The sequence below is a fragment of the Arvicanthis niloticus genome, chromosome 11 (genome assembly GCF_011762505.2).
Source record: "Arvicanthis niloticus isolate mArvNil1 chromosome 11, mArvNil1.pat.X, whole genome shotgun sequence".
Lineage (NCBI taxonomy): Eukaryota > Metazoa > Chordata > Mammalia > Rodentia > Muridae > Arvicanthis > Arvicanthis niloticus.
In genome coordinates, this window is record NC_047668.1 from 23,259,356 (window position 1) to 23,286,338 (window position 26,983).

Sequence of the window (26,983 nt, forward strand, 5' to 3'; positions counted from 1 at the left end):
TATTATTTTTTTTGTCCCAGAAGTTCAGTTCATTAGATGTTCTTTGATATATTTAAACAATATAGAGACTAGGTAATAATAGAGATGACAAGAAATATCATTTAGATAACAAAGAATTTCCATTTTACAAAAATAAAAAAAAAAGCTCACATGAATACACCTTTTAGGCTGGTGAGATGACTCAGTGTGTAGAGGTGACCATTGCCAAGCTTGACATACTGAGTTCCGTCTCTGGAATCCACATGATGGAAGGAAAGAACCAACTCCAACTAGATGCCCTCACCCAAACTAAACAAGTGTAATAAATGTAAAAAGTTACAAAAAAGTACAAATTACCACAATGATCAATACTTATTAAATGCATCCACTCCTCACCACACCTTCCAAAGTCCTTATTATTTGAAAAGCAGTGGACAGGTCTTGAGCTGGGAGGCCACTGATTTTGGCCTCATTTAGTTCTATATTTTGCACAAGTTTTTTGCGGAGTGATTGCTGGCCTTGTTTGGCCAAACAATAGAATAACAAGGAGCATGCTCGAAGATGTTTTAGAAGGTTTTGTAGAATGAGTAGGTACTGCTCCCAGAGAGACAGAACACAATTCAGCTATGGAATAAAAGAAACCTTTTGTTCTGTGCTCAATGAGATCTGAGTTCCTGTTGAAATTTAAGCACGCAAATGTGTGCACCAGGTGAAAGGACACTAACAGGCCAGTAATCTTTTGACCTTTCTAGAAAAGGAAGGGATCCCAGCCATGAGTCTACCTTGCAGCTTAGGAAATAAGTTTCTCTTACAAAAAATAGTTTCAAAAGGTTCTTTAAAAAGCATTTTAATTGGTCCAGCTCTCCATAATAGTGCAAGGGGGATGATTTGGTTTAGACAAAAGGCTAGAACACATGTAACAGTGCTGAAGAGGCATGAGATACTTCCAAAAAGCCTGTGGCAAACTGAATTGGAAACATGTAATGATACAAAAACAACTGTTTTAGGTTTTTACTGCTTAGTACAAATTTTACTTTTGGTTACCCAGGCTCAGAAAGATGAACACCACATTCTCTCTCATTAGCAGATCTTCACTTCCAATTTTTACCTATGTGTATTTATGTGGGAGAGAGTGTATGGTAGAACCTAAGACATTAGAATGAGTGGGAAATAAGATTCTTCAGTAGTTGTGAGTAGTATAAAGTGGCCTAGCAAGCCATAAAGAAGCTCCAAGTATTAAAATCAAAATAATTAATTTTCTTGATTTTTTCATAATATTACTGAGTATGGGGGGGGGGGTCAACATTTTTTCTAAGCAATCTTTCAGATGTGAAAATTAGCCAAAATAGGGTTGAGCTCTCTTCTTATTGATATTCATATGTTCATATGGAGTTGGATACAACAATTTCCACATGGGCACATGGGCTGCCGTTCTGAAGACAAAAATGTCAAAATTTTTCTGTGCTAAAAACTGGGAATATTATTGTCAATCTATGTTGGGAGCTGACTTTTAGCAGAAAGCAGCTATCATCTTTGCAAACATCTCAAGCCACATATCCTGACAAGAGATTTGTTTTCAACAGCCTACAACAGCTGAGCACACTCTGATAAACATCTTGTTTATCCCACATATCTTGTTTTACTGTTTAGTGACCCCAGCTGCATGGTGCACGTGGTAAAGTGTCTTCAGCTGTGTCCCCCTGCTTGTGCTTATAAATACCCAGGATTTCCTTACAAGGGGGGAGACAATAAGACAGAGGGAGACAAGAATAGAAGGAGACAATAAGAGAGACAATAAACGAGAAACGAGACTTGGTCACACACTCTGCTTTGTCTCCATTCTTCGAGTCTCTTGCCCCTCCATCCCCACTCACTCTCAAAGCGTGGGGCAGTGCGGTTCTCAACAAATGTAACCTAGGTAAATTTCACCAGAACACTTGAAACATACAATTCACCATTATATTCTAACATTCCATTGCTTCTACAGTTCTAAGCATTAAGTACTGAGCATTTTCCACATAATCAAGCATAGCAAGGGATACATAGGGCATGTTTAGATGTGTATGGATTAATTGTAGCCTGATATCAAACATGGTCATCCAAAACCACCAAAATAACAGCACCTGTGAAGAGAATGTGGCTTCGATAACTGAGAACAGAACAAGCAAGTTAGTTCTAAATGACTCAATTTTACTAGCATTATAGAAAAACAAAGCATGTTAAGACTAATCTAAAAAACAGAGGGAGGTGTAAACATCATTAGTTTTTACTTTTTCAACTGGAGCCATTATTAAGAACTCTTCAGAGTTCTTATGATCAACAAAAAAGCAAAATGACTGTTAACCTAGAACACTTTTTTTTTTTCAGGAATAATTCGATAGTACAACAGAAAAAGTTAAAACCGTTGCTTAGCAAGGTATTGTGAATGAAAACCAAAGCTATCTATCATGACATAGAATATTTCATCACTTTTTCGTTTCTTTTATTTAGTATTTTAGTTCGTCATGATATGCCTTCTTTCCCTACTTCCTTATCTTCCTTAAGTAGCTAGGCCTACACCTAGTAAACATTCAATGAGATAATATGCGATGCCTGTCCTTTCTTCTCAGATACTAGGATGGACTTTTGGATTCTCAACCACTTTGTCTTTCACAAACATATTAGTAGTATATGCTACTAGAAAAGAGTACTTGTTGACTGGTTTTTGGTTTGTTTGTTTTGCTTTGCAATATAGTCCCTCTAATTATGTAGTGCTGACTGTCCTGGAACTCACTATATACACCAGAATGTCCTAGAACCAAGAGATCTGTTTCCTTTGCCCCTTGAGTGCTGAGATTAAAGACATTTGCCATGCCTGGCAAAGACTCTCATTCATTCACGCACTCTCTTAGGTCTTCTAGGAGAGCAGTGCGTGCTCTCTTAAATATTAAACCATCTTCTCTGGCCTCTATTAACAGTTTATTCTTCTATGAAAAATATATTTTTTACTTTTCATTTAAAAGTACATTAATAAATCAGGTATTTAAGTATAGATACTATAGTATCTGAACGAATATGACAATATTTTTAATCCTAGATGTAGAATTTTTCAGTATTTAATTTTTGCACGACTATTACAGATTCATACTAGGATTTTAACTTCTCAATGGCATTGAGAACAGTCAAAAACACTTTGTATCACTTTCATCTCAGTGATACTAAACAGATTAAGAATAGTGGTGATACTCATACCTTGTACAAATGTCAGTTATGAGACTATCAACCATTTTTGACCACATAACCTGTTAATATTAAATTAGACTGTAATTTTTTAAATGTATCTATCTTTATTACTGGCTTGCCTGCTGCAACAAACTATCTGAAAAAGGCAACTTATGGAAGAGTTTCTTTTGGCTCACAATTTAAGTGCATTTTTTATCATGGTCCATAAAGGCACTGAGGCAGGTGCATGAGGCAGCTGGTCACAGTTCATCTGCTGCTAGGAAGAAGAGTGGTGATGCTAGGGATCAGCTTCTTCCACTTGAGTCTAGGATACCAGGTCATAGGATGGTGCTACGATAGTTATGGGAACCTAGATAATCCGTCACTGACATGCTCACAGAATTACCTCCTAAGTGATTGTAGACTCTGTCAAGTTGACAATATTAACTATCACACCTCGTAATATGTAATGTCTAAAGACGAAGAATGAAGAAAAAATACAGCTTTTTATAATGAAGAAAAATCAACATCACAGTCAATAGCTACATTTTTTTTCCTAAAGTAGAGCCTCGAATAGTTTAGATTGGCTTTAAACTCACTATGTAGCCTAAACTAGCCTTGAGAAGTCCTGACTCTCCTGCCTCTGCTTTCTAACTGTTGTGATTACAGGTCTGCATCACCAAAACTATGTGTGCATGCATGAGCACATTTGTATGCATACACATGTATCCAGTGTGGTCAATTTGTGGGAACTAGTTCTTTCCTATGTGGGTTTTTGGAATTCATCAGATCATTAAACAGGTTCCTAGGCACTGAGCCATCATCTCACTGGTCCAATAATATATTTTTGACAAACTAATTAACCAAACTATTCATGCATATTTATGGGGTGTGATGAATTTGAAACTCTTCATATTAGTTGAATAAAAGTTATAGTGAACAAAGCAATCAGTGTGACTTCTGACAAACATTTATCAAAGTGGTGGACCAACACATTCAAACAGCCTAGGAGCATCTGTAGTCTGCAAATCCTATTTTGGATTGTGGATAGCTCCTGCCGGAAACAGAACAATCTGTTTTTTGATGTGTTTCCTATTCCTTTGTCATAAAAGAGAAATTGCCATAGATTTGCTTCAGAAAAGTCAAATTAAAGAGCAGTTCTGTTATATTTAAACTTGGCAAGAAACAATAAAAGAAAAGAACACAGAGTAATGAATGTGAAAAGAATTTGTTGGGATGAAACCAACATGGAATTTTCCAAATGGATTATGTATCCTAACTGCCCAGAAGACAGCTTTAATTTCCTGTAGAAGAAATTTATTATGGCCATTCTGTAGACAGGACACTCCTTCTGGAAGACTGCAATATTGGCATACTAGGTAGGAAAGCTCAGACATCCTCTCCTCTGGTCCCCTCGCCATGGAATTCTGAGTCCTTTTAGAAGTGTGAACCAATAGAGTACAATACAGATGACAAATCCCAGGGTAACTAAAGAAAGACCTAAGATACAGCCACAAAACTGAACAGAGACAATCTGCTTTTGCAAAAAGCTCTAAGGCCATGAAGACTGAGGTGACATGTACTGAGATAAGAACACTTCCTTACCAACTAAACATATCATCCATATGCAGGTCCATAAGCTGGACCTGAAGTCATTCTTCCACATTCCAGGAAGTACATTCTAGTTAAAAGACAGTGTTTTGATGAGAGTGTGCAATGGTTCTAGCTCTACCTTTCTGAGCCCTGGTACCTTGAAAAGCTTTCTAAGAGTGCAACAATACTCACTTCAGGCTTGCTCATAAGTAAACCTTAGCCCCTTTCCTGGTGCTCACTAAGCATGTACACATTTACTATGCTCAAACTACTGCCAACTGATGCTTGTGGAATACTTCCTATAGATTATAACTAATCCTCTCCTTTCCTCATGCCTTCTCTTCCCTTTCCTTTCGTCTCTCTTTTTTAACTAGATTTGTGTGTGACACATGTCAGAACCCAAATATAGAGGTCAGGAGACAACTAATGGCAGTTGGTTCTCTCTTTTCATTCAGCATGTGGGTCTCCAGGGACCAAAAGTCATGAGGCTTGGCAGAAAGACGTTTTACCTGCTGAGTCTTACTGCAGGCCTCAGGATTTCCTTTTTTGGGGTGTTTTTACTCCGTAGCCCAGGCTAGCCCAGAACTCCCTATGTAGTTGAGCTTTACTCAGAGCAGTTATGGATCCCAGGGTACCGATGAGCTCCTGATCATCCTGTTGCAGCTTTTCTTTTGCTTTGGTTACAGGGCTGCGCAACCATCCCTGCAGCTTTTCTTTTGCTTTGGTTACAGGGCTGCGCAACCATCCCTGCTGCTTAGAAGTACTTCTAGCACTCAGTGAGTTGGGTCAAATTTTGGGCCTCAGCTTTCAGGGGTCTTAGCTATGTCAACGACTGCAAGCTGTGTCGTGAATGAAAGGAGGAAAAGTGATTGCGAGCTGCTCCCTCCTGTTACCCAAGGTGAGAGTCCTGAATCCTCTCAGAATGCATTCAGGCTTTCTGAGACCTCTTTTCCAGTCAAAAATTTCTATGATGTCTAATTTCTCATGGATCAAAAGGTTGGGAGGGGCAAAAGAATACAGTGTTGATTATAACCCTGCTATAGTGCTCCCAACCCCTGGGGCCTTTACAGACAACTCTTGAGTTTCAATGCTTAATAAAGAATAGTATCTGCTATTTATTGAAAAAAATTTGATTTCTCAAACAGTCAGCAAGGTCTGAGATCAAAATACAAAAAAACTTATTCTATTTTTAGTACATCTGATGAACTCGTATTTCATAAAGCAGACTTCTTTACTGCTTCTTTGAGAAAGACTTTAACCTATGTAGAATTAAAAACTCATTTCTATGTCTCTCTTTTATAGGCTGCTTTTAGAATGACTTTTGGGCACAGAGAGCACTTCCTTCTTTATAAAATGATGGTTGTCTCAGGGACTTACTCAGTTCTTTGGATAATCAGTATCAAGTACCAATGGAGATGAGAATAAAGAAAAACATGCAAACCACACAGATGGCTATACTTTGTTAGAAGGAAAGTTTATACATGGCACCCAATATAAGTGGCTGAACAAAAAACTCTGGTCCAAAGTACCCTTAGCAATGACTAGCAAAGCACAAACCAGGAACAGTGGATTTAAGTGGCAAAGCATGGACTATGCTAGGTGAGGACAAGAGACCCTCCCAGAGCACACTTATACGGGCTACACAGTACCTTGTGCTTGAAATCTGCTACTACAGAGAATCCCCAGAATATGCAGATTCCCATTAGTTTCTATTTTTCTTATACTAGTAAGTCAGTCTAGTTGCATAAAAGTTTATTTGTATTTAAAGGCTAAAAAGGAGGGTTTAAATTATCTTCTGAAATAACTGGATGCTTGTTTATCTTGTTCTTAAAAAATAAAGGAGAAGACACAAAATTTGCCAATTAGATTTCCTCCTTTTACAAACTGTCCACTGTCTTCAAGGTCATGCCCAGAGGCTGACTATTCAGCCAACCAATACCCACATTCTCAACCACTCCACTCCCACCCATCTCATTGTTTCAGTGATCCAGCCCTGCAAACACTATGACAACATAGGCAGAACTGTTAAGTTTATGTGTACTAAGCAAAGGATACACACCTTGGTTTCATTTTTCAGAAAAAATTTCAGTATAAAGATTTACAAGGGAAATAATACAGTGAAGATCAATATATTTGGCCATTGGCACCATGTTTAACTTCTGTAAATAGAACTAGACTAATATTTCTTCATAAATGCTACAAGAAACTGGGCAATCATTATGAACAATAAAAAAACTTTAAAATAGCATTAGCCTTGATCAATTGGTCACTTAAATAATTTATTTGTTAATGATAAGAATATTTTCTCAGTAAAATCAAATAATTCTGTAACAGTAAATGATAAGATAGCATTCGATCTACAAAAGTGAACAACATCTTGAAATTTCAAGAAAAAGTTCACTGGAAATTCAATCTTTTTAGTAGAAAACTGTATCCAGTTTTTTCATATTTCAAACGTAAATGTACCTTAATAAAGATAATCCCATTTCCTCTATCTCTGTCAATGATTATTACAGTGAAAAGTAACACATAGATTGTGGGTGTACCTAATGAAATGCTAAGTAGTGTAAATGTAAAGAGAATTCACCTTTTTGATATGAAAGTAAATCAACAGTCACACAAATTCCACATGATTGAAATGACTAGAAGTAAAGCATAAAGTATAACATTCCCTATTTCTTATTTGGCACATATATTAATACATTTTCAAACAGCAAACAATTTAAGACCAATAGATACTAAAACCAACTAGCATAGTAATAAAATGCCTAAAGGTTATGAACATCTTAAATACCTAATTCCCATATATAACTTCTGTTACCAATCGTATCTTCTGTGAGGTTCGAGCTGTTCAAAGCATTATTTGATTCAGGGATTCCCAGAATTCACTAAGTGTCCTACAGAAAATTCATGTTGAATCACACCATTCCTCTCTAAATTGGTGGATCTTTTGATGGCCTTCATTTATGAAAACACATGTATACCCTACTCACAATTTTGAAAAAAATGGAAGGCCTTCATACATGTCACTTTTTAATTTTATCCAATCATTGATCTTCTGAAGAGTTGTTTTTTCTTGACTTAATATTTTTGCAACTTTTTTCATCTTTTGATCATTTCTTTCTATATACTTCAACCCTTCAAGCTGAAGCTGGTTCAGCTTTTCATCACGGCTTTCATCTAGGGGTATGTTTTCACATATCACAGGATTAAATCTAAAATACGTGTCAGGAGGTAATAGGCCATCAAGCATTATATGGACTTCTGTTGAAACAAAAATGAAGAAAGGTTGGTAAGAAAAGGTGTGAGGTAAGTTATTTTGAAATGATCCATTAATTTTTCTCATTTAAAATTATCTTCATTTCAGGCACATCATAAACACATTTATTTTACTCACAATAGGTTCAACCTATATCAAAAACAAATCTACAAGTTACAATTCACTTTCCAAATACCTCATATATTTTGCTCAATTAGGGATCTTGCTTGACCACTCTACTTGATGAAATGCCTTCCTTTCTTTTGCTTTTCATTTTCTGGGGGATCATCTTCATTGAGCTATATATTTATGCATATTAAGATTCATCACTTTTAATTGTGTAATTTGATAAAATTTGGTAATGGATAAGCATTTGTTCTACTACTGTAAGTCATACACATTCCCATGACCTCCAAAGGTTTTTAAGTCCCTTACCCTGTCCTTTATAAAGGATGTCAGGCAAACATCATTTATCATCATGTTAGTTGTCTTGTCCTCCTCTTAAATTAGTCATATATAAACTCCCCACTTAATCAGTAATTGTTCAGAGAGGCCACATAAACTTGCTATTATATTTCAAGAACAATGTACTATATAAATTATTCTTATATAAAGTTACAACATAATAATTCTTATATATTTTCAAAGTTAACTGTCACAAACCTCTATATTTGTATCATTAACTATAGCATAAGTACAGCGAGGTAACATTTCACATTTAAAAATTCCAAAAGAGCTTGCCACTGTCTGACATATAGACTAATAAAGTATGAGACCGGTTCACTAAAGACTATCTATGGTAGATGAAAGAAATTTTCTACCACAAAAAATTGTTTTCATTCATCACAAATGCAAATGAAAACCAGAAACTCACAGTATAATATTAAATGCTCTTATTAAAAGATAAGAGATAAAGACACATTGCTGAGAAAATGGAAAGAGACCACACCATATTACTGGTAGATATGCAAACCGGTAAAACTACTATGCAAGATTCAATCATTACAGCTGAAAAAAAAAAAATACTAGTGTTTATGTATGCAGTATAGTAACCATAGTTAATGACACAAGGAAAAGATTCCTTAGCTTGTGTATGGCAATAATTACACCGATTCTACTTAAATTTAAAGAACAAGTTGCATAGCTTTTGTCAGTTTTAAATAAAATAAAAAGATATCTTACTAACTTAGCAAAACTTATTTGGCAAAAACTTTTCAGATAGCAAAAAATCCTGTTTATGATGTTTTTGTGGGTTACCCTTTAAAAGATTAATGTCCTTAACAGAAAGCACAGAACCTCACTAAGTTATTGATTTAACTAAAGATATGTTGATATAGAGAATGACAAACATGGAGCTGTTACATGCTACTTTAAGAAATTACTCACCCATTTTTAAAACCTAAAGATAAAGCAGTATGATACAGAGATCTAAACAAAGCTAAGGTTCAAAACTCACTATTCAACAGACACTCACTGAAGGCTTAATATGTGCTAATAACTGGAATCAACAATAAATCAGATAAGGCATGATAAGCATTTTTGCACTTTAAAGTCTGAGGATGAATCTCAGGGGCCTCTCAAATGCCAGGCAACAACTCTAATACTGAGCTACATTCTCACTTTCTGCTTTATATTCTAATGGCACAGAGAGATATGTGATAAATAAATATATAAAAAATACAGCTATAAATATAAGAAGAAAATGTGCTTGTAGAGGGTGAGTAGCTGGAATAAGATGGTGAGGAAGATGAAGTAGTCTAGAAAGGTCTCTGGACAACAGACAGTCTGAATGACACAAAAGCCACACGTCTATCTGAGCAGAGAGCCTTATAGGAACAGTACAGCAACAGCAGAGGTCATGAGGCCCATGAGTTCTTAGAAAGCATGTAGAACAGAAAGGATTAACATAGTAGATACACTTGCGGGACAAGAGACACATTCAGGGGTTCAGTTTTAGAAGGTCTGGTGTTAGTGGAGGAAGGCTTTCGAATTTTGTTCCACAGACAGAAAGCCTAGAGAACTTTAAAAAGAGGAAGGACAACTGATACTTGAATGACTGAAAGCCCACGTTGGTCTTTTCTAGACTCTACTAAAAGTGCACCAGGAGCAGAAACAAGAAAGTATTCTAATGCCAGGCAACTTCCACATCTGTCAGAATCCAATTCTCTTAACCCTCCAACTGTTCCACAGTTATTATCTGAACATCTAAACCCATCTAACCCTTGTTGCTTTTCTTTTTCTTAACTGTCAAGTCTCCACCTAAGCTTTTGTGCCAAGTCAGCTTTACATACTTCTCTACCTCTAAGGGAGGAGAGTAGTCTCTTCAGGATCACTCAGCAAAAGGTGAGGAGCTCCTCTGTGCGCTCTAAGCTCACAATACAGACCTAAACCACTCACAGTTGAGATCACATTTTACCTAAATCAAAATACTGTAAGTTCAAGTATCTGAACAGTAGCACAGAAAGACTAACCCTCTGTATCTGTAGCACTGCTGATAACATTAGAGAGCTTGGTCTTCAGGCTCGTGTATGTTGAGGTATTCCTCACATCACTCTCATACCGTCCTGTGCCCAAAGATACTATACACTCTAGTGGAGTATCTGGCCAGATACATTTACATTCATGCAGGGCCAAGGCTGAAGGGTTATTCAGAAGCAAACCTCCATCCTGTAAAACACAAGCCATAAGAACAGTCAGTTCAGTACTTACTCTAGGGAAATGCTATCACTGTAGTTATGATTGACTTATGACAAGAGGAACCTTTCAAATGAGTTTATTCATATACAACTGCAAAACCCACTCTCTAGAAGGATCTAAGTTTGAGTTTCCTATTTTGAACAACTTCTTGGGATTGCTTCGTGTACGTTGTTTAAAAATACTGAAATGAATATTTCAGTATTAAAATCCTTAAAATGTTTTCATGTATATTTATTTATTAATTGTGTGTGCATCCACACAAAGGTAAGAGAAAAACTGCCTTGAAATTAAACTCAGGTGGAAGCAAGTACCTTTAACCACAGAGCCATCTTGCTGATCCCTGAACCAAACAACTTTTAAAGATCCTAGAATAGTTGTTAATAAGAACAAAACAATCTCCCACAAGTTCAGTGTAATCAAATTAACTGAAATTTAAACAAAATAATTTTAAGGTATCATATCCACAGTACAGCTATAACCTGTAGAAAGTAGGAGAGAAAGTTTAAACTTTTAAGTCAGTGGTTCTTAACATGTGGGTTATGACCCTTTTGGCGGGAGGGTCTAATGACCCTTTCACAGAGGTCACTGGGAAACATATTTATGATTCATAACAGTAGTAAAATTATAATTATAAAGTAACAAAACAATAAGTTTATGGTTGGGGTCACTACAACATGAGAAACTGTCTCGAGGGTCGCAGCATTAGGAAGGTTGAGAACCTCTATTCTAAGTGTTTATCAGTAGCAACATGATTGCAAAGAATTCAAAAATGTAAAACATGCTGATAAGAGTATGTTGTAGAAAAAACTGAATCTCAGTCAGGGTTGAGTACTATAAAAATGAAGAAGTATTTAAAATTACAGCCAAACTTTAACAGAATGAATCATACAGTAGTATCTATTTCATTACTATATTGTATATTGAGTTTAAAATCTAGGGACATACATCTGATTGGAGATATTTTAAGTAACTACTTAGACTTCTTCCAATATGGCTTCACATATGTTCCTTTTGCAGATGTTTGACTTGTTCCTGTGTGTCCCTTGGCTTTGGAGTTTCTAAGAGTACCTCTGTAAAGCAAAAGTTTCTCATTTTGATGAAGTTTTCTGTACCAGTGACTTTTGTGGATGGACAATAACTTTTTAAAAAAAATAACTGTTAGGAATCTACTTAACCCTAGATCACAACACCGCTCTTCTAAAAATGTTTTGCACTTAAAACTACAATCTACTGAATATTGTTGGTATAATCTATGAGGTTTAAGTACAATCCACTAAGTGTTATTGGTATAAACTGTGAGGCATGGAGAGAGTGTGGGAGAAACAGAAAGAGGTGCGGGCAACAAGAGCGATATATTTCAAAGCAATTTGTCAAGAGTATCCTTGGGGCTGTGTAGATGCTTTAGTGGGTAAAGTACCTGCTATTCAAGTAACAGAACCTGAGTTCAGATACCAAGATCTATTTGTGGTGGCACACACTGTATTGTAACCTCAGCACTGGAGGGTAGAGACAGGCAGACTGCTGGAGCCTACTGACCAGTCAATCTAGTCAAGCTTTGGGTTCCATGAGAGACCTTTTCTCAACACACAAGCTGGAGAGCAAAGACACTTAAGTTAACCTCTGGTATTCATAGATCGCTCACTTGTACTATACATACATGTACAGCCTGTTCCACAAAAGTACTATCCATACAGCTCATATGCATGTAGGTCTATTTCTGGACTCTGTTCTACTTTACACCCAACTACCCCATCCCCAAACACATAGTGACCAAATTTCCTCAAATAACAGTCTAATATGCACTCACACGAGAAAGCAGAGAGACAAAATGCCAGTGATCACTAATAGTTTTATACTTCTGACATTACAGGGAAAGACGAGGCCATCAGAATCTGAGAAAAGCAGTTTGGTTACATCTTTTCATTTCGTATTCCATTCTTCCTGCAGTATGGGCTGTTAGTTGTCACTTTATGGTCTAATTTCTATCTCTTAATTGCTGGCCACCACTATCTTTACTACATGCCTCTGCAGGGCTTTGCTGTATGTTTCTATGCTGTGACTTTCATGAAAGGAGATTCTTTCAAAATATATCTCTTGTAGTGCATGGTGGTGCACATCTGTTAGCCCAGCACTCTAGAAGCTGAGAAAAGATTACTGTGAATTTAAATGCAAACTCAAAACATAGAGCCAGCCAGGGCAACACAGTAAGACCCTCTATTAAAAAAATAAATAACAATAGGAAATATTACTTATCAATAGATGTCAACATTTCACAACATGTCTCTTTCCTTGATGCTGAGTACTGACACTCTGAAACTAAAATGACAGAAAACTGGTTGATGAGAAGAACACATCTGGGATAAAAGAGAAAACACTTCATCTTGTTTGCCACTTGAGTGACTGCAGCTGTCCTAAGAGCACTGATATCTGCCCTCTGCCTGCATCTAGGAAAAGGTCAATTTGTATTGAGAACAGGACAAGAACAGCATAGCTGGTTCTCACTCTGGGGATGATGCTTACTTTGTTATTAACAGCCTGAATTTTTAGTGTGTTTCTTAGTGATTTAGTTTAATGTTTATCATTCCTAAAGTCAAAATAGCATGGCAAAGAATAAACCGCAAAATCCTAATAAAGTCTATATACAAGTTAAAGATGTGAGAGCACTTACCTAGCATGGATAAGGTCCTGGTTTGAACCTTGCACAAGAGAAAGTGTTGTGTAGGAGGCAGGGGGGGGACTGACTCTCTATTACCAAGTATAGTATTTCAGTTCATTCATGAAAAGCCTAAATAACCATCTGTATACTCATGCAGATTAAAAAGCTTATAGGGAATAAACTGAACCTTTACCTAGTGTAATGGCTCACTATAGTTTGGATAACTTTGTTGGCTACTAAACTCACTTTTCTTACAGAATCCTTTGGTTCTCTGCATGTGGCTATCATCTCAGTGCACCATACTTGCCCTACAGGCACAAGAGTTCTCCGTTCTTTCTCTATGCTCTAAGAAAAATATTCATGGTTTAAATTCACAGTGTAAACTCATCTTCTGAAAATGCTATTTTTCTCTCTGATATCACAAATGTGTTGCTCCTCTAATGAATGAACACCAATGCCTCACAGCTCAGCTTTCTAATTTTCTTATTCCAAAAAACCCCCAATTATTTATTTATTTATTTATTTATTTATTTATTTAGTAAGTTAGTTGGTTTTAAGACTGGATCTCAGTATGCAGAGCTCAGTTTCTCATGATCTTCCCGCTTTACCTTCTGAGCTGGCATGGCTACTTCTTTCTTAGTTGCTTTTTAATGCCTTAATTTTACTGTTTTTAATTATGTGTCTCTGTGCAGTCAGATGTCCATGGAGGTCAGAGGCATCAGACTTCCCTGGGACTGGAGTTACAGGTGGTTGTGAACTTTCTGATGTGGGTGCAGGTAACCAAACTCAAGTCCTCGGGAAGAGCAGTATTCACTGTTAACCACTGATTAAACCCTTTCTTGAGTTTGGTTTTTGAATTTGATGGGATTTCTTTTCATAATAAATTAAATATAGGCAAATTTTAAAGGGTATAACTCATTTTGAAGGGTATAATTCAATGCTACCTTTACACTGTCTTAACTTTTATTTGTGTATAACATTTCCAAATATATTTCCATCCAAACTGTATAAATAAGCATTCCCCATTTCCTTTTATCTAATTGACTATTCATTCTATAGACAACTGAGATGAAAACTTCTTTGTAAAGAATCAACCACATCTATATTATTTAACTATCTTATTAGTGACTTTATCAACTCAGTCTATAAATATTTAGTTGTAGTCTGAGTTATTTGGCCACATTCAGCTATGTCTTTTAGCGGGATCTATGAATAAAGAAATTAATTCTGTAAGTTCTGTTAATTCTAGAGAACCCTTACTAATACAGTGATGTATCAGATTCTTTTTAGCAATGTGGAAAGTTAACAACTTAATTTTGGAAGTAGAGATGAAAAAAAAAAATGAGACAAAATAATTCTGTGTGATAGGTACTAGTTCAAGATAAATACGATGCTAGTTTCTGACAAAGGAGAAGTAACTTAAGCTACTGAGAAAAAAATCCTTACCCTTTGCAGCTTGTTGACCGGTGAATCACCAGTCAAGAAAATGCCCTATAGACCTTCCTACAGGCCAGTCCAAGAGAGGCCTTTCCTCAATTAAGATTTTTATTTCTTCCTAAATCCTGCTCCATAATTTATACTCTACCTGCTTCCAAAAAAACATGAACTAAAATGAAATACTTGGAGATATGACAGTTAAAATGTATTTTTAAAATGAGATTAAAAATGCTATATCTTAATGCTATCTTTGGCAGCTTCCTAAAGGATAAGAAAGAGACAGAGACTTACATTGCTTCCTTCCAAGTTTTGTTTAAGCAATCAAGATCACTCATATTTTAGAATATTTTTTTTTAGAGAAAAGCTATCTTATATTTTCCTCAAGATTTACAAAATGACACTATAAAGGTATTTACTTAAGTAGGGTCTAAAATTACAGATGCCATTTGAATATTTTTTTTAAGATAAATGTATCATTGTTCCTGGAGTCCACTGGTTACATCAAACTACATCTCCTATTCCATGTAGTTATATCCTTACATAAATTAGTTTATCAGTAGCTCAAAATAAATTGAGAGATTACAATCACTAGTATAAAAATGGTCAAAAACTAAAATTCTCTGTGAGGAAGTTTTCAAGTTTATATAGCCTACAGACAGCTTATCTACAGACAGAAGATCTATGAATGGGCTTTGTGATGGGGTTTGCACATGCTTGGCCCAGGAAGTGGCAGACTAGAAGGTGTGGCCCTTCTGGAGTAGGTGTGTCACTGTTGGTATGGGTTATAAGATTCTCATTCTAGATGCCTGGAAGCCAGTCTTCCACTAGCAGCCTTCAGATGAAAATGTAGAACTCTTAGCTCCTCCTGTACCATGCCTGCCTGGATGCTGCCATGTTCCCGACTTGATGATAATGGACTAAACTTCTGAACCTGTAAGCCAGCCCCAATTAAATGTTGCCCTTATAAGAGTAACCATGGTCATGGTGTCTGTTCACAGCAGTAAAACACTAAGACAAGTTTGAATAACCCATCTGAAGGTTCTTGGCAGTAATATTAGACTTTTTTTTCCCACATAATCGATTATCATCAAGAGTATCCAAGTACCTCAATGATTAGAAAAGAAAGAATTCATGATTCCTTCAACTAAGACTGATTTTAAGTGAAAAGTCACATGAAAAATAAGCATTTATAAAAATACATATTTTGGAAATGTTAGCTCAAAAGCTTCAACCTGCCTTATTTTTATTATTTAGTATAAGTTATGAACTCAGATTTTATACAGTGTAAAAAACTCAACAGAGGAAAGAAATTAAGTATATGAATATATACACAAAAAAAATTAACAATATTCAACTTTCCAGTTACTTCAATCATATACTTGAAAGAGAATTGCTAGATACTGCACCTGTAACTGTGGCTTTCTCTCTGGTCTACCCTTAACAGTTCTGAAGATCTAATTTCTTACTTGTAAAATGAAAACAGGTCTGTCTCCTAAGTAGCAACAAGTAATAAATGAGCCAGTACATGCGAAGCTTGTCTAGCACACAGCTCGCTTACAGAGTGTTTCTTCTGTGACATCCTTGCCTCCAGTTTTCCCTCCAAAACTGTCACACAGATGGCCTACACCTCCAAAAAATGTATCAGTTTTCATAATGTTGGCATAAGGGTCAGGCACACTATCTCATTTTCCATCAACACTTACTGTATTTACCTACCACACAATATAAAATAGAAAACGTTTTCCTAACCCATACTCTCATGTCAGAAGGCTTAGTAATTTAAAAAAAACAAACAAACAATAAAAGTTTCTTGAATTACAGAATTTTTGACTTATGTGAAAACACAAAAAAAATCCCTTTGTTAATCCTTGTGAAGTTTAGTAACAATAAGTAAATTCTGACTCTAAAAAAAAAAAAAACCTTTGAGAGCTGGTGAGATGGTTCAGTGGTTAAGAGCACCAACTGCTCTTCAGGATGTCATGAGTTCAAATCCCAGCAACCACAAGGTGTCTTACAACCATTTGTAATGAGTAATGAGATCTGATGACCTCATATGGGTGTCTGAAGACAGCTACAATGTACCTGGGGCCAGAGCAAGCAGGGCTGGGGGGGGGGGGCAGAGTGAGCAGATGGGGGAGGGGGGGTGAAGAGAGTCTGGTCATAGCAAGAGGGAGAAAGGGAAGGGGGAAAAAAATCTTTTGAAAAAAAGTCTTTTTTTTTTTTTTTTTTTTTTAGATTTTAATATAATTATTTCATTGTCTCCTTCCCATTCCTCTGTCAAAACCATCCCATATAATGAACCCTCTTTGCTTTAATGCTGATTGAAACATTTAAGAATTTAAAGACAGCCACACAGGTCAACTTACGTGATGAAGATCATTCCCCAGAACATATTCTGCAAAGTAGCCTGGAGCAGCTGATGAGGCTCTAATGGCCTGCCACATTTTATACTGACAGCCTCCTAAATAGTGAGAGTTTGTGCCAGGAAAATGGCCATAGTTTCTGAACACAAAGGCTTTTGGTGTTTGTCCTCTGTTTACTATGGTACTTATAGCAGCTACCTAGAGAGATAAAGGGAAGTAGGCCAAAAAAAAAAAAATATGACTATTAATCACAATATCTAGAGTCTTTAAAAACTTAATAATAAAACTTAATTTATTATTAATTTGTTAAATGCAAGGAGCCTCATTCTGTAGTCCTACTTGGCTTAAAACTCATCAGATAACCTACACTGGCCTCAAACTTGGGCAATTCTCCTGCTTAAATCTCCTAGGTGCCCCAATTATACAACGTGAACTGCCATAGCCAGCCAGATAGATACACACACACACATATATATACACAAGACCAACAAGAATATTATTAACCCAAAATGCTAATAGAAAACTATATGTCTGTTATAGGAGAAAGAAAAGATTTAAAAAAAGGTACAAGGTTTGACACAAGTTTGAGCTATATTAGATGAGAATAGAAGATGCATTCGAATACATGATTTTATTTAAGAAGATTCAGAAAGATGCACATTTCTAAAGTCATAACTGATATAAGTGTTGACAATTTATTCTTAACGTTAAACAAATGCAGTATTTTGAATGTAATTTACAAAAAAATTTTCATGTGCTTTGAAAATATTCTGAGATTCCATCTTACACTTACCATAATGGCTAAGATCAATAACACAAGTGACACTCACACTTGCAAAGATATGGACTAAGGAGAACATTCCGTTGCTGCTGGGAGTGAAGACTAGTACAGCCACTATGCAAATTAGTGTGGAGATTCCTCAGAAAATTGGAGCTCCATCTACCTCAGGACTTAGCTACACCACTCTTGAACATACACCAAAAGGATGTCTCATCCTACCACAAGGATACTTGTTCAACCATGTTCACTGCTGCTCTACTGTAACAGCCAGAAACTGGAAACCACCTAATAATGTCCCTCAATATTAGAATGGATAAAGAAAATGGGGCACATTTACACAATGGAATGTTACTCAATTGTTTAAAAAAAAAAAAAAAAGAGAAATAGAGAGAAATTTGCAATTTGCAGACAAATGAATGGAACTAGAAGAAAACATCCTGAATGAGGTAACCCAGACACTGAAAGATATATATGGTATGTTTTCACTTGTATGTGGGTATTAGTCACTAAATAAATAATAACCAACCTATATTCCACAAACCCTAAGAGGTTAGGTATAGAGGAAAGAACTAAGAGGGAACAGATGGGTCTCCCTAGGAGGAGGAAATAGAACAGATTTTACAGGTGCACAAGGGATGGGTGGGAGGGAAAATGGAAGAATAAAGTAGAGCAGGTGAGGGAACATAGTATTGAGGGAGGAAATGCAGATAGAAACACATGGAATTGAGGGGCACTTGAAACACAATGAGGTGAAGACTTCCTAAGGCATGCAAAGCAATCCTAATGAAGTTTCCTAATAATGGAGGATACAGATTCCTAACTGGCCATCTTTTGTCACCAGTACCAGGACTATATTGTATTCAATTGAGCAGTTGGCCAAGGGAGTCCCATTGAAATCCCCAAACAAAATCCAGGCTGTTGCTAAGATAAGGGGTTGCTTTCCACAAACTGACTGCCAGTGATATTTCTGAGGATAACACCCACACAAGTTATTGACCATGGAGCAATGGAACTGGTGCCTGTATGGAACCCTCAGCCTGACATTCTAATGTCTTTGGTACAGGAAGTTATTTTACTGGCTTCTAAAAGAAACAAACACAAACTTAGCTACAAAAACGTTGACCTACTATCTGTTCTCCCTGCAAGCTATGCTATGGTAATGGTGGCACAGAACTTGTGGGAGCAGCTGACCAATGTCTGATTTGACTTAAGGCCTGCCTACTCTACAAGACCGAACCCATATCCACTACTGCTTGGGTGACCAAGAACCTGAGACTAGAGAGTCCAAAACCCTAGGGTAAAACAAAACACTTCTTGTATAAAAGACAATGAAGTATCAATAAAGTAATCCTAATGATACTCTGCTGTTGCGGGTAATATTTTTAAAATGCCGCTGCGCTGGCCGACTAAATGGCAGTGGCTCTGCTTAGCTCAGGCTGCCATGTTCTGCAGCCAGAGCCAAGCACACCACAGCTGGAAGCGGCCAGAGGTCACGTGTGCCACAAGTAGACCTGCGAGAGTGTGGCTCTGGCCAGCCTGAAGCACCGGCCCTGGAACCAATGAGGTGCTATTGTGGTGGCTAGATCAGCCTAGCCACCATGCTATCCACAATGCTTGGCTAAGCCCAGATAATACCCACCATCCTGCTGTACCAGTAGAATAAAGACTCTTAATATTTAATGGCTATCCAATTGGTACATATATTTGGAAATGCTCAATTAACAAGGATGCTCACACAATTAGAATTATTAACCCAATTAACTAACCTAGATAGGAATAACTAACTACCTGGGATTGCTAAAGACTAGCAGACATCTCCAGCAATCTTCTCTCCCACTCCACTCTCCCTCATCCCCTTGCTCCTCCTCTTTCTTCTCCTCTTCCTCTCCCACATTAGCCCCTCCCCAACTGCTCTACTGTAAACAATGCAGCAGCAGCAGGAAACCATCCTGCTACACTTGCTGTACTCATAGAGCCATGCATTATTCAGTCTTCAGCAGAGAGGCTTCCTCCTGCAGGAGACAGGAGACCCATGGCCAGTCATTATGTAGACAGTGAAGAGTCCTTGGAACACACAGCTCTAAATGGGATGTCCCCATCAAATCCCTCCCCTTAGAGCTCAGGCAACCCCTCAGAAGAGGAGACACACTGCAACAAGTCCACGAATGAAGCTGTGTGAGGGAATTTCTGAGACCTTGTAAGAAAATTCCAGATAAATAAGACAAAAGTCTTGTAATCTCTGTTCTTAGAATGTGCTCCTCCCAGGTGTAGTGGATATGACAGATATGATAGATATGATAGTTTACCTCAGATTACTTATTACAAGTGGCTATTCATTATTTGTTCATGTCTGTACAGGAAAACATGTTTTCACCTGCAGCTTATCCTTAGGATAATATACAGCTTGAACTCGTGAAAACTTTACTCAGGTGACTTTTCATAACCCTCAGGGTATAAATTGTCTGATGCTTTGAATAAAGATGGTTCTTGAGTGAGACTTTATTCTATTTCATTTACTGGCTGCATTCTTCCAGGTCTTACCGTCAACTAGAGCAGCAAACTGAGGTGGAAAAGTACAAGAGCCAGAGAGGATGGAGCATACAAGGAGAATAAGACCCTTTGAGTCTATCTTTGGTGACTGCACATGGGACGGATACCAAGGTAGAATGGTCTCCAGACAGCCCCTCCTTGAGTTTCTGTCCCACACTTTGTCTCCATATTTGCTCCCTTGAGCATCTGTCACTCCTTCCAAGTAGGACTGAGGCATCCACACTTGGGCATGGGTGGGAGAGGAGATCCTAGGTCCCATGAAGGCTGAACACCAAAAATGGAGGAATTTGAGGGTGGGGAGGTGGGAGTGGGGGGTAGGTGGGGGCACACCCTCGTGGAGGCAGGAGAAGGGGGATGGGATAGGAGGTTCCTGAGTGGTGGGGGGAATGGAGTAAGGGGATAAAATCTGAAATGTAAATATAATATCTAATAAAAAATTTAAAAAATTAAATTTATATACAAAAATATCCTAAAATTTTTTTAAAAATTAAAATTTTTTTTTAAAAAGTGAAGAAAAAAACTAAACAAAGGTCCTATCCTAGATTTCTGGAACTCATGACTCTTTTCATCTATGGATACCAGCTGGCCATCCACTAAAATCCAGAGGGTCTTTCTATAACTGAGATAGAGAAAAAAGAGGATTATGAATCCTATGGGCAGTTGCCTGCTCTATTACAACAGAAAACCTTTGCAAATGGCTCAAGATTTCCCGTGCACATCTATTCTTTTACCCAAAGTTAACAACTTCCCATAATTTGGAAGCAAGTATTCAAACAAAAACAGAGGCCCAGTAATCCAGAAGAACAAACAAGAGGGGGAGATAGGGCACATCCTGGGATCCTCTCCCAAGGAATGAAGTCATCTCTTTGTCATGGCCTTCAAGGGCAGTGTGTGATCTAATCTGCCTACTGTTCCAGTCTCATCCCACATGCTGCCCTCAGATCCTTGAGCCCTAGTCTTTGGGAAAGCTTACAGTTCCTGGAATTCTCTTTGAGCCCTGCAGAGACCACTCTCTTTGTCCTTTTGCCAGGAATGCTCCTACTTACTAGCTTTCACAATGAGGTCTCACAAAGTAGCCTTCCTTACATCCCTTGAAATGTATGCTTTCAGAGAACTGCTCGTACGTTCCGGAGCATACATTTGAGGACTACTTCATTATTTACTTAATAATCACATTAAGTAGATAATTCACAGCCCTGTGGTCCCATATAAGTGTCTAGCTTACTTACTATTTTAACATAATAACTAATACAATATTATCAGAAATAAAACCACTAAAGATTAACAAGTACAGTATACTTACAAATAATCATTTCTATACATGTTGAAAACACTGTGATTCTAGTAAAGCCACAGCATTATTATGCACAAATTCAGTGTTGTCACAAAGGCATAGAGCAGTCACAAAAATGAAGGTATAAACGTGATGAAGTTATAAAGACCAGCAGAGGGAGTCCTATCTTGATTTCACATCCTTATAGCTTGCCATTCAAGAGTAAATACAAGCCGTGTGGGATTTCTAGGCACATCAATTATAATCCTCAAGCAAAAAACAACTATTGTTAAAAGCAAGCTAAAACAAGATTGTGAGGTTTCAAACAAATGAAATGAACTATACAGGGGTATACCGAAATTACTCAATTTTTAAGAATTAGGATTCCATTTGCGCATTAATATAATCCTGTTGATTTTAAATATTATATAAAACTTCTTTTTGAAAATCTAAGATAAAAAATAATTTTCCTTAAATCATTAGATTTTGTTAAAATAATTATGATAAAATATTCTATATTTTCAGTCCCAATTCATTTTTTTAAACTTTTATTACTTTTTCTACAAATGACCAAATAATTGCATCCTGTATTTTAATAGAATGACCTAATAGATAAGAAATCAAGAACATCTATTACAAAACGTTCCCAAGAATGCTTCTGACAATACATGTTTTTTCTGGACTCTGTGATGCTCTGCCTGGGAGATCTCACTCACCTTAGGACATGCTGGGTCTCTCGCTGTTTCAATCATCAATGCAGATCCAATTCTATCCCTTTAGTAAACAAGAATGCATGAGTTATAGAAAAATTACTTTATCTCTTAATAATCAAGGACTATGCACTTGCCTGTAGCTTTGTGATTGTTATGTGTAAGTCAAATCAACACTTTCCAAAGATACTTTTGTTCATGCTGCTTTATCATAACAATAAAAGCTAAACTAGGACATATTCCTCCATTAAAAATTACATTAAAGAGAAATATAAATAAATAAAGTATGTTTTTAAAAAATGTATTCTGGACCCATTAGATGGCTCAATATAAATGTGCTTGCTGTCACGTCTCGTGAGTTCATTTGTAGGAACCCACATGGTAGAGAGAACAGTGTGGTACAAATATGCACACACAGATATACGTACACAATAAATAGATGTAAGAACACAATTGAATATACTTTTCAATATATGGTTAATATATTTACAATATAATGAGAGCTACCCTGATATGAAAATGAGCAAATGATATATCCATAAAATTCACAAAAAGAATGTAAAAAAAATATTGAAAAGGTGGATGGTCACTAAAAACCCCTTAAATTCATATATTTTAAATATTAAATTATTTGGTTTTATAAAATAGAAATAAAACAGTTTGGTACTGGAAGATGAGTAAACCAGGATCCTATTTTTTAAAAAAACAATTCAGTTATATATACACATATCTCTCAAGACTTTGAGAATTTCATACATGTGTTAATGTATCTGGACCAAATCTACTTGCCCTCCAAGTCCTTCCCTCTCCCTATCATCACTTTCCCCTCCCAAATTCATGTGCTCTTTTATTCTCAAAACTTTTAAAATATGTGTAACATTTCTGACAGAATTTTATGTCTAGGAGTTTCCTTTAAAGATATCAGCAGACTTAAGTTGACATATGACATATGATATGTCCATTTATAAACTACAAAAATAAAACGTCGTAAGTGTCCTTTTCTAATAGAAAATATGTTAAACCAAAAATAATACATTAATGAGATATGAGCAACCATTAAAATGATTTCAATATATATGTTGAGAGATCACCTGTGACAGATGCCAAATGGAAGCGCAGAATGTGTACATTCTCATCTCCACTAGAGGGAAGAGGAGTACACACATGCACACAAGCAGATACTTGTTTGGCTATACGTCCTAACGGGGAATGGTAAATGTTTTTGTTCTCAGTGGGATTATATGTTATTTTCAGTGTTTTCTTTAATGTTTCATTATTTTAAAAAGACAGCATTTCAAGAAATGAGCATTTTCTATAAATTAACAAGATTGATACATTCTGAAATGCTGGCAGAAGTTTAAAGTTTTCTACCGTAGCTAATCCTAATCACACACACACACACACAAATATATAAATTTTATGTGTTCATAAATATCCTAGGTAGAAATTCTTTTTCTTTTTTTTCTTTTTTATTTATTTTTTTATATTTTATTTACATTTCAGATGCCATCCCCTTTCCCCATTTCCCCTCCTTAGAAAACCCCTATCCCATGCCCCCTTTTTCCTTTTTGCTTTTATACATTTTTTTAAAATGTTAATCAAAGGCTTTATAAGTTTGGTAATGCTCAACCAGAAGTGTAACCCAATACCCAACCTAGATATATAAACTATCTTTGACTGGTGGAGACACGTGAACATCTGCCTCCATGCCCCCCATTCTCTCTCTTTTTCTCTCTCATCACCTAGCTTCACCCTTCCTGCATAGTTATTCTTAATTGTACCAGTGAGGTACAAGATAGTCCTAATACCCAGTCCATCATTTTGTTGACTAACCAGAACCTCTGTCATCTGTCCTAACTAAAGCATTTAGTTTTGAACCTGGCTTTTTTCTTGGCTTTAGAATGAATGTCAGCTGAAAACCATCCACTCAGATCTTTTCTCTCAAAGTAAATAGCCAGGATTGGCTATAAGACTATAGGTCTTCACCCCGTCAGAAATCCAGAATGACGGAGTTAACTGAAATTATGGGAAGCACTAAGCATAGCTTCTAAACCTTAGCCAATTTATAGAGACCTCTGAACACCTGAAAAGCCCCTATACTACTAGGTAGAAATTCTTAAGAAAATATGACACCATCCCACTCTGGAATGTAGTATAGTCTTTCAAAAGAGTGACTAGTTTTAATAAATTTCAAATTTAGTAAATTTGAAACTTCAGCTGTATAAAATATATGAGAAAAACAGAATGTGCTAAGATGTCGTCTCACTGAAGCATGAGGACCATAGTTTGCATCCTCAGGACTCACAGAGAAAGCTGAGCATGTGCTTATAGATCTGGCAATGGTGAGATGAGAGAGGTAGAGACAGGTAGATCCCTGGAGTTTCATGGTCATTCACCCTAGCCTGCTTGGCTAAGCTCCAACCTAGTGAAAAGATACTGTCTCCAGCAAATGGTGGACAGTGCCTGAGTAAAGACATTGGAGGCTGATCTCTGACATGCACACATGTATGCATGTGCCCACACATGCGCACCCCCATCCAATCATTCATCCACAATCCACACAATCACAAATTTAATCAAAAAAACTAAATATATTACAGGTTACACAGCTTTCAATAATAAATTTGGGGTGATTTAAATTTCTACTTTCCACTTTTAGTTTTGATTTTATCGAAATATCCTAGTATTAATTTTATTCTGGAAATAAATTTTAATGTTACAGGCTGTTTCAGATTCATGACTCAAGAATAGATTGTAAGACAAACAAAACAAAGAAAACAGTATATAAATATAATCTATATACAATATGACCTCATAATTTCTTTTAAAGAAAAGGCAATTACCATGAGCTCGGGAGAGGACTCCACTTGTGAAATTCCTTTTCACAAGCATAAAGACCTGAGTTCAGGTCCCCAGAACCCATGGCAGGGTGGTATGGACCCTGTGATTCTAGCATTGAGGAAGTGGTGCAGGTGGATCCTTGGGCTTGTTCACTGTCAGTCTAGGCAAACTGATGATCTCCAGGTTTTTGAAAGACCCTGTCACCAAAACTAAGTAGGACTAGAAAGATGGCTCAGTGGGTAACGGCACTTGTTTAACAAGTCTGGCACCCTGACTTCAATCCCTAGACTACATGAAAAGGTGGAAGAACTGATTCCACAAAGTTGTCCTCCAACCTCCACATACATGCCATAGTATACTCATGTGGTGGTCTGAATACGTTTGCCCCATGGGAAGTGGCACTATTAAGAGTCACGGCCTTATTGGAAGAAGTGTATCACTGTGGAGGTCTCAAATACATGCTTTTGTTTGGCTAGTATGATCCAGAGCATCCTCTAGCTTCCTGCAGGAGACAGTCTCCTTCTGGCTGCCTTCAGATCAAAATGTAGAGCTCTCAGCTCCTCCAGCACCATGTCTGCCTGCAGTCTGCCATATTTCCTGCCATGATGATAATGGACTGAACCTCTGAAACTGTAAGTCAGCCCCAATTAAATATTTTCTAAGAATTACCTTGAACACAGTATCTTTTTACAGCAGTAAAACCCTAACTAAGACAATGTATACACACACATCAAACATACAATAATAGGTAAACAAAAAATAAAATGGAGAGTGATGAAGGAAGACACCTAACATCCATCTCTGGATGTGCATGCATTCCACTTGCATGTGCATGGATCCCCACACATATAAACACACATAGAGATGAACATATGAACATACATAGTCTCACACAAACAAAAAAAAAGTAATAATAATTTCTATACACAAATCTTACACACACAAACTCAAGAATCTGTCACTAGAACATAACTCACCAAAACAGTAATAGTGGTTATTTCCAATTTAGTGGGAATATTATTATTCTTTGTATTTTCTATAGTTTTTAATATGTATAAACAACTATATACCTAAAATATTTTAAAAGGGATTGAAACTTACTTAAGGATCTTTTCCCACGTGTGACTGTCATAAAATGCATGGCTCCAACTCATTTTGACGGTCCCGACAATGACATTCTGTGTGAACACATCCGCGCCCAACTTTCGATAGAGTTCCTCACATTCATCCAGTGGCATGTGAAACAATCCCAGCATAAATGCTAATATGGCCCCTGAAAAGAACATTGTTAGTCTTTATCATTAATGATGTGACTGCTCTTACAATTTACAAGTCTCTGAGACAAGCAACCTGTGAAATTCGAGCTCTGATAACTTTCTAACTGAACTCAGAACAAAGCAATTCTCAGAGTCCCAAGTTTCCCCATTTTTGAAATGGGTATAAATTTTCCACTAAATTAAATTATATATAAGATGTCATGGGAAGTAAAACCATGTTTTACTAAAGGAATATAGTGTATTTGACAACTCATTAATTAAGTTCTCCTTCAGTTTGGTCCTAGAATCAATGTGGTGAAAGAAATTAAATATTCTAGGCTTTCCTTTTAAATAACTGATTTCACATACCAGTTGTAATTGGTGGGA

At 36.7% G+C, this 26,983-nt stretch overlaps 1 protein-coding gene across 6 annotated transcripts in view; it reads right to left on the reverse strand.

Moving 5' to 3' along the window:
• Positions 1-3,863: 3,863 nt before the first annotated feature.
• Positions 3,864-26,983, reverse strand: part of Pnpla8 (patatin like domain 8, phospholipase A2) — a 53,286-nt gene continuing 30,166 nt past the window's right edge. For 5 of the 6 annotated variants that reach the window (XM_034514022.2, XM_034514021.2, XM_076941944.1 and 2 more), the window contains 5 exons: positions 26,442-26,613; positions 22,506-22,563; positions 17,189-17,383; positions 10,504-10,699; positions 6,227-8,037 (listed from right to left, as the gene is read on the reverse strand). In XM_034514022.2, coding sequence (XP_034369913.1) covers positions 7,763-8,037; positions 10,504-10,699; positions 17,189-17,383; positions 22,506-22,563; positions 26,442-26,613 — 896 coding nt within the window. In that variant the 3' untranslated portion in view covers positions 6,227-7,762. Of the gene's footprint in view, positions 8,038-10,503; positions 10,700-17,188; positions 17,384-22,505; positions 22,564-26,441; positions 26,614-26,983 lie in introns of all 6 variants that reach the window. The other variant, XM_076941946.1, reaches the window with a different exon arrangement.